The sequence below is a fragment of the Malurus melanocephalus genome, unplaced genomic scaffold (genome assembly GCF_030028575.1).
Source record: "Malurus melanocephalus ecotype Western Australia unplaced genomic scaffold, MMel_1.1 scaffold_675, whole genome shotgun sequence".
Taxonomy (NCBI): Eukaryota; Metazoa; Chordata; class Aves; order Passeriformes; family Maluridae; genus Malurus; species Malurus melanocephalus.
In genome coordinates this window covers 279,292-288,737 of record NW_026623907.1, presented here as the reverse complement: position 1 = coordinate 288,737, position 9,446 = coordinate 279,292, and the positions used below count along the sequence as shown (strand labels likewise).

The 9,446-nt window shown below is 42.4% G+C and overlaps 1 protein-coding gene across 1 annotated transcript in view; it reads right to left on the bottom strand.

The window, feature by feature from the left end:
* Nucleotides 1–9,446, bottom strand: part of MAP4K5 (mitogen-activated protein kinase kinase kinase kinase 5) — a 54,666-nt gene that overhangs the window by 26,057 nt on the left and 19,163 nt on the right. The window contains exon 3 of the mRNA XM_057384010.1: nt 9,183–9,240. Within this exon, the coding sequence (XP_057239993.1) occupies nt 9,183–9,240 (58 nt within the window). The remainder of the gene's footprint in view (nt 1–9,182; nt 9,241–9,446) is intronic.

Sequence of the window (9,446 nt, the reverse complement as noted above, 5' to 3'; positions counted from 1 at the left end):
TCTCGTCAGGAGGGTGGTTTTGGGTGAGGACACTTGGGCACATTGGCACAAAAAAAAGTATCCTTTGGAAAAAGGAAAAAAATAATCCTTTGGAAAAAGGAAAAAAAAAACCTTTGGGAAAAAAAAATTGACAGAAAAATCTACTGTAAGCAAAGCAATAGCCTGGCATGTTCATGCCACTTTAACATAAAAGGGAAAGCTTTCATAAATTAAAACAGCAATAATTTCAGGAATGCAATTTATATTTATGTAGATAACAAATCTCCTTGAGAGAATTGCCGAGCAGAGGATGTTCTCCCCAGAGTCCAGAGCTCAAACCCTGCCTTCATATTTTACATATTATTAATTTCATTCATCTTTTGGCATGGAAGGATAAGAGGGAATGGCTTTAAGCTGAAAGAAAGGGATATTTTGATGGGATATTGGGAAGAAATTSTCACTGTGAGRGTGAGGAGCACCMTGRGACAGTGRAAGGTGTCCCTGCCCATGGCAGGGGTGGATTGGGATGATCTTTAARTCCCTTCCATCCCAAATTATTCTGGGATGTTTATTTTTGTTTAAGGTTTCCCCAGGAAAATTCCCTCCTATATTAAAGCCAGGGATGTCCAATCCAGAAAACAAAGTGCTTTATCCTGYTCCCTTTAATTTAGACCATTTTGACAAGTCCAAGAGGACTCGAGCGCTGCTGTAAATTGAATTCTTCATGTGTTTATTTAAGTAACAACACAGCTAATATTTTTTAATAACCTCTTTGGAAATAGATGTTTATATTTGCTGTGCTTTGAGGCAGCTTCCCTGAGAACAGTGTTGCTGGCAAAAGAAGTCCCAGTGTTTTAGAAAAGAAATTATCCCAACATTTATATCTCAAGGAATGCCAGATTTTTATTTAAGAAAATAACTACAAAATATGAAGGTAGAAGAGAACCCACTCGCAAAAATCCACCCCTGACTGATTTAACTAAATCCTCAAGGGCTTCTTGATGTTGAATTATGTGGAGGAACACTTCACTGGGGCAGGAAAACAGTAGTAGAGRAGTTTAAAATGTCAAGAGGCTTTTTATAAACATCATTAGTAATTTTTTTAACCAATAAAGGAGGGAAAAGGCAACACGACTTCATAAATTTAGCACAGATATCACACTGGGCCTGGTTTAGGGGTTACTCTGCAGCTAAAGCTTTGCTTGGATTCACACATCCTGCTTCTAAATGATCCCTGTGAGTGAAGGGTTTTTGAGTTTAGGGAATTATGGAATGGTTTGGGTTGGAAGGACCTTAAAGATCATCTCATTTCACCCCATCCATGGCAGGGACACCTTCCACTGTGCCAGGGTGCCCCAAACTCCATCCAACCTGGCCCTGGRCACTGCCAGGGATCCAGGGGCAGCCACAGCTTCTCTGGGCACCCTGTGCCAGGGCCTCMCCWCCCTCMCAGCCAGRAATTATTTTCTAATATCCTAATATTCTATTMTATTCTAATATCTAACTTAAATCTACCCTCCTTCAGTTTAAAGCCATTCCCTCTCAYCCTGTYCCTCCAGGCCCTYGACCCAAGTCCCYCTCCCTCATTTTTAKAAGATCCTTTAATTTGARTTTCRATCTGATGGATTCATTCYTCCCATTTCTTCAACAAACTTCCTAAGGGAAATAGTTGAATTCTCACAAACAACTGGAGCATTTTCAAACTACTCAAGTATTTTCAAGACACACAAATCTAAACAATTTTAAAAGCAAAATCCTCCCACCCCACACTGAGAAAAAAATTCCATCTCCATCCACTTCCAGCTGTCCATGAATTCAGAGGGTCCAATGCCAAATTCCTGTGACCTCTTCCAATCCAGTGGACCTCTTCCATTTATCTTCATGCACAGAAAAGATAACAGGGAAAYGGGAGAAGGGATAATCCCTCTCCAGCTTTGTAACAGCACAATCAGCAATGGGCTCAAATTGCCTTCAGACACATTCTCTGTACAGCTGAAAAGGTTTTCCTGCTGGAATAATATCACAGCAGTGAACGGGAAGGGATGGGAATCTGGGAGATTTCCCACAAATGAAAAAAAAGAAACAATGAAGAAAAGCAAACCCAAAACCCCACCAGGAATGACTTAGAATGATCCTGTTTGTAGTAGAGGGACACAGCAAAGATGATMTCATGATTTGCCTTTAATAAATGAAGAATTCATGCAAAAAATGGGGATTACCTACAGAAAAAGGGGGKGAAAGAGAATTTGGAATAGAAAGCAAAAGGAAGACAGGGAGCTGATGGGGAAGCAGCAAAAAGATGGAAAGAAGAGAAGTTATCCATGAGAAAAGTTTGGCTAAAACATGTAGGAAATTATTCTGAGAGATGAGACAGAGAGATAGGAGAGAAGATGGTAGAGTTGCTCAAAGATGACAAGAATGAATACAAAACAAAGGAATTCAGAGTTTCCAGGCAGCTGGAGTATTAATCTTGGCAACAGACACTGGAATGGGACAGAAATTAAATATTCTTGGATAGCRGGAAAAAAAATCAGCCAGAATTTGGAGAAAAGAAAAGAAGATAAGAAGAATTAATTGAGAAGAAGATAAAAGAATAAGAGCAAAGATGACAAAATATCCATAGTGTATAGTTTAGGCATCAGAACTCAATGTAAATAATAGGGGACAGGAAAAATTTGGTTTTGTGTCATGTGTTTTTGGGATGTGGGACACTTTGGAAGGGAATATCCCTCAGGGAGCTGCTGCAGGGGCTGAGTCCCTGCACCTCCTCTATTCTGTCCCTGCACCTCTCCTCCATTCTGTCATTTTTCCAAGGGGCAGGTGGGACACACAGCAACCCCACAATGGAATATTCTCCTCCTGCTCCCAGCTGGAAGGGAGGGGATGCTGGAACCCACAGCTCTGTCACTGCAGGGTGACATTTGAGCCCATTCCAGGATAAATCAGTGATAAATCTGTATTTAAATGGGAGATCAAAAACTGGTGGCACATGGAGAGATGTGAATGATCCTGTGTGACAGGCTGGGAGAGCTGGGGGTGCTCACCTGGAAAAGAGAAGGGTCCAGGGAGAGCTCAGAGCCCCTTCCAGGGCATAAAGGGGCTCCAGGAGAGCTGGAGAGGGACTGGGGACAAGGGATGGAGGGACAGGACACAGGGAATGGCTTCAAACTGCCAGAGGGCAGGGATGGATGGGATATTGGGAACGAATTCCTGCCTGGGAGGGTGGGGAGGCCCTGGCACAGGGTGCCCAGAGAAGCTGTGGCTGCCCCTGGATCCCTGGCAGTGCCCAAGGCCAGGCTGGACATTGGGGCTGGGAGCACCCTGGGACAGTGGGAGATGTCCCTGGATGAGACTGAAGGTCCCTTCCAACCCAAACCATTCCATGATTTTATAATTCCATGCAGAGCTGGAATGCCCAGAGATCCTGCCATGTTTTCCTAGACAGAGACGATGTGCACCCCTGATCCTGCAGCACAGGAAGGCTCTGATGGCTCTGTCACACTGCACTGTGAGGTTTTTGGGCATTCCTGATCCCAATGTTTTTTAGTCAAATTGATTCCTGCACATATTTTCATGAGCTCCACTGCTCTGAGTGGTCCCATCCTGCAATTAGTCCCCAGGTCACTTGTCACAACTCCCCCTGGAAAGAGCTGTGAATCCTTTTGCTGTCCAAAAGGCTCCTTCTTGGGGGRRARAAWTCCTCMTTTCTGTTTTAAATTGGTTTATTCTGCATCACAGGGCTGGTGCTGCATGGGAGCAGAGGGAGGGACAGGCAGCCAGGAGGAGAAAGTGATGGCACTCAGGGACATCCCAATGTCACCAGAGGGAGAGACAGAGGCACATTTGAAGATGTCAGACCCTCACAAACCTCTCCAGGCATCCTGTGCTGGGATTTTGAATACTGTAATTATACTATATTTATTTAGTATATTTATTTATTTATAGTATATTTAGTATATATTTATAGTATAAATATATTATATTTCGTATATATTTAGTATATTTAGTATATATTTACAGTGTATATTTACAGTATATATTTAGTATAGATTATATTTAGTGTATATTTATAGTATATTGAGTATATATTTAGTATATTTAGTATACTAAATATATTATATTTGGTATATATTTTAGTATATTTAGTATATATTTACAGCATATATTTAGTATAGATTATATTTAGTGTATATTTATAGTATATTGAGTATATATTTAGTATATTTAGAATATATTCATAGTATATATTTAGTATATATTATATTTAGAATGTATTTTTAGTATATTTAGTATATATTTAGTATATATTTAGTATATTTAGTATATATAGTATATATTTATAGTATATATTTATAGTATATATTTATAGTATATAGTTATAGTATGTATTATATTTAGTATATACTTCTAGTATATTTAATATATATTTAGTACATTTAGTATATATTTTGTATATTAATTTTTATTATTTTTAGGATATTTATTTATATTTATACATTTAATAATAGTATCATGAAGAATTGGGATTTTTAACACTACAATTAAAATTTGTCATTTAAAAGTGAGATAACATTTACCAACAGGATTGGAGGGACACTGAAGGACCAAGAGCAGGGTCTCACCACTGCAGCCTCTGCTGGGACCATTCCTCAAACATTTCTTATTTCACAACAACCCGAGTTCCCAAAAAAGGAGAGGAATCCATAAGGGAATGACAACAATTTGCCCCTGTCCACAAACCCCACAGCCAAGCAACACTCAGTGCTGACTTCCCAACATTCTGTGCTCCACAAATCCCAATCCTTCACTCCAAACCACTCTCCTGAACCTCAGAAAGGTCCAGGCTGTGCTGATGAAAGGGATGGCTTCCCCAAAATGCAGGATTTTTCATCCTGTTTTAGCCATATCTTATATTTAGGTTATTTATATGCTCTTTTATCCAAGCTGCTTTCCACGGGACTCATGGAAACCTGCAGTCTGACAGAAAGAATTTCAATTGCCCAAACTTGAAACTCAGAAATTTGATTCCCAGCAGGAAACAGCTCTTTGGAAACAGTGATGTTTCCACCAGCAGATTTTCCTGCTGGGCACGGAGCTGCCAACTGCTAACCACTGATGGTCCTCATTATCTCTCTGCTGATAGAAAATATTCCTGACTGGGTTGTGCTGCCACGAGCTCATAGTACGGAGCACAGGAGAGTTTGGGTTGGTCTAAAATCAGAACTRTTTCCCTGTGGATTTTCTCTTCTGCCCTATTTGGGTGTTATTTATGGGCAGYCAACAGTAACTGATATTGCTCAGAGAAGCTGTGGATGCCCCTGGATCTGTCCAAGGCTGGGTTGGAGCACCCTGGGACAGTGGGAAGTGTCCATGCCCATGGCAGGGGTGGAATGGGATGGGGTTTAATGTCCCTTCCAACCCAAACCATTCTGGGATTCTGGAATTCTGCAATTCCTCTCTCTCAGCACTTTCTTCTTCTCTCTCCTTTCCTTTCCTACTCACTGCTGCACATTTCAGTCCCTCATCTCCCCTCTGCTCTTCACTATTGCTCTTTTTCTTGATGTATTTCACCAAACGACATCTTCCCCTGATTCACCCCAAGTGCCACACTTTCCAACTAAAATGTGTGACCTTCCAGCTTCTTCCCTACTTCCTTCCCCCACCACAACTCTTCTGTTGACCCTCCCCAATCCAAGAAACTCTGTGTTTGAAGAGAAAACTTGAACTACCTGGATCCTGCTCTGATCCACACATTTCTTGAGAGCAGTGGATAAAGTGATACTTCACATCATAAGGATGCAAAGTAAAATCTGACCCCATTTGAAAAGTTAAATTAAYTAAAATGCTGGGCATTCTGGATTTAAATCCACACTGCCTCTGCTTTGCTCTGTCTGCTCCAAAGAAAGGCTGAGCAGCTCTGAGGTTGTGGCAGCACCACGTGGGCCATGGAATGGCACACACAGACCATGGCCAGGCTTTGATGGCTCTGGAACGTTTGGAACCTCAGGCATTTGACCCCAGACACGACCCCAAACCCGACCACACCACAAGGTGTGTGCAGTAATGAGGAGTTATTTTCATATTTCTTCTATTTCTCCAACCCCGGGTGCTGCCAACAGTGGTTGAAGCCCAGCAGGGTTAGTTTAAATCATCCTCAGGGTTAGTTTAAATCATCCTCAGGGTTAGTTTAAATCAGCCTCAGGGTTAGTTTAAATCAGCCTCAGGCTGGTTCTTCTCCACAGCTCATGTCATCTTTGGGGAATTTATTATGTGGAAAATGAGGCTGCTTTGCCTCGGTCCTCAAGCTCTGCTGAGCTGTTCTCGTGGTGCAGAGGGACCAGACCCCAAACTGATCCTAAATCAGCCCCRTGGCCTAAATCAGCTCCTGGGTGGAAAATCACCTTCCTGACCTGAACCATGGGATCAACACCCACCTCAGCAACCAGAGCTGGCTCAGAACTCATCAAGCACAACAGCACAACCTCTGGATGACTCTGCAGCCCCACGGCCACTTTATGATCCAACTTGAAACAGGTCACTGGCTATTTCTGGGATTTCACATGGAAAATGCAATTATTGGAACAAAAAAAAAAAAAATCCAACCCAGCAGTGAGATTCTCTGCAGAAGGTTCAGAGCACGACAGATCACACCAGCACTCCGAGGGCATTACTGATCACACCAGCAGTATTAAAACAGACATTAGCATATTAAAAAATATTTTTTATGATTTTCTCCTGAGGAGAAAGTTCCATGGCTGAAAACTCCACTGGCAAATAGTTCCCTCTTTGTGTTGAGTCTCCCCTCGATTCATCTGCTAAAGCCATAGAAGGAAGAGGCTTTAGTGTTTCAGACAGTTTTGGCTGYGACGCTGCTGAGTACAGTTGGATTAGTTTCTGAAATAGAATTGGCTCCCAAATTATTTGAAGCATTTGTACTCAGGGAATGCTGGGAAATGTCATTAGCGTGCCATAATACTTTTGCCTAATGCTCTCCAAAGTCTATGCCAAAAAAAAAAAGGGAAAAACACTATTTTGACTCCAGCAATACAGCTCGAGTGACTGTGGGAGCAGACCTAGTGTGCTGCCCCAAATCCAAATAAATCAGTGACAGCAACCTTCACTGCTGAGTTTGTTTCCTTTGTCTGGAGAAGAAACAAAGGTAAAAGCTGATGAAATAAAAGTTGGAGTCTCTTTGCCTGCTCACTCCGTACCTGCAGATGAGGGAGGAACAGCAACAAAGCAGGACTGCCCCCTGCCATGTCAGCAGCATCCTGACTCTCCCCACATCCTGCCATTTCATTGTGTGCAGTTCCTTCAGCTTCCATTCAACACATTCCTCACCTCCTCTGGAGCACTCTCTGCTTCAGAGCCTTTTGTCTCCTGCTCCCAATCCTCCTGTCTGGGTATTAATCAAGCGCTGAGTTTGGAGCTCTTATTTTTCCATCTGCTAATTAATTCCCATCGATGAGACACCTCCTCCTCCTCCTCTCCAGAAAATGCTTTGTATAACTCACAAGCCTATTTCTCCAGTGACTCAGAGAATTTATTATCATTTTTTTTTCCAGCTGTGCTCTATGTGCTGGTGTTTGGAGGGGCTGCCCTTCTCAGTAATTCAAACAGCTCCTGACACCAATCTGGTGCAGCAATTGATAATGCCCTGCAATTTACAGTCTTAAAGAACTATTAAAACCCTTTATAAGTCAGAACATTAAAACGTGGAACAGACAATTATTTATTTCTTTAAAAAAACATGAGAACTAAAAAGGAGTAAATGATTAAATAAATGCTGTGAACCCTCCTTAAAAACAAAACACCCAACAAGATCCCTGCCAAGAGGCTGTGGGTGTACATGCTAGGGATGGAGATCAGGTTGGCAACATTTGAAAGAAGATGGATTCAAAAAAACCAAACCAAACAAACTCGAAGAAACAGCTTCCCTGTGGCAATCAGACCAACATAATTAAATGGAAGACATGGTCATCAGTGCTAATTAAAATGGGGTTCTCAGGCTTTGGGCCAGGGTTGCATTTATCACTGCAGTGCTTAAGCAGCACCAAGGAAAGGCAGGATCCTGCTCCTGCCTCCCTTCTATCCACAGAGAACTGGGGCTCTGATCCACTTCAGCTTTCAGAACAGCTCTTTAAATTCAGAATAAAACCACATGAACTTCATCTGGACCAGCTGCAGTGACACAGAGCTGGAGGAAGCTTCTCACCATGGCAGCAGTGGGTTAATCCTGTCTTTTTTGGTCACTAAAGCATCGATCTGCCCCATCACAGCCCTGCTTTGCTCTCCACTGCCCCAAACTACAGCCACAGCATTTCACACTGAGTTTGAGGAATTCCCACTGTGTTCCCACTGCAGTTCCACTGCCTAATTAGCCTAATCAATGCAATCCACCTAATGAACCCAGCCCTGCTCTGCCCAGGGCAGGTGAGCAGTCCCAGTCACACAGAGACAGTGGTTTTCACTCTTTCCCTGGGTCTCCCCACATTTCTTCCACCAAAGCCTCCAAACCCATCTCTTTTTCTGCACAGAAATAAAAATTAACCCTCCCCTCAKRCCCTTCAGCAATGGATGRCCTTTAAGTTCTCTTCCAACTCAAATCCTTCCAACACAAACCATTRCAGGGYTTTGTGAYTTCCACTCASAACACAATTTCAGATGCAGGACTCAGGTAAAGCTTCAGCTCAGCAAATCTCCTGGGCATCAAGGGAGATCTCCTGGGTCTCCTGCTTTTAGGAGAAGTGGCAGAAACTCCAGGGGGAGGTGACAGTAGGAGAACAGATGACACAATAACAAGCACAGGGCTCTGGGTGAGAATTTGCATCACTGCCTGATCCCTTCCCCCTTTCAGCTCCCACAGCCCACCAGCTCCTCGCTGTCTCAGAACTCCCAATTTACCATCTGGCCCTGATCTTCTCTTTGTACGAACAACACATTGTAATTGCAACATCTCTTTACTCAGCAATTGATCAGGCAGATAAGAGCAAACAAGGAAATAATGAGCAGGACACAGTCAAAAGCATTGGTACATCCTGCAGGGCTTCCTGTCATCTAACCACTGAAACTGCAAAAAAAAAAAAAAACCAAACAGAAAACCCAAACACTTCTTTCGTCTAGAAMTTCACAGTGGGTGAAAATAAACACTTGGAAAAAATGAAAATGCGACTCAAAAATACAGGAAAGAATGTAAAACTTACCGGGCTCTAACTTGATTATTTTTACAGCAGCCAGTTCTCCTGTATGAAGATTTCTAGCCTGAAACGAGAGAGTTAAAATCTATTTAATTATAATTCCAAGGCACCTCGCAGCTTTACAAATTGTGCAAAAATACAATGCTGTCTGATGCAAATACAATGCAAAGCTGGGACCAACGTGGGTGAGGATAACCTGAGTTTGGAATTAGCACAGCATCAGGCACAGTTGGAATTGTGGAGTGTTCCTGGCAGTTCTTCTCCAGACTT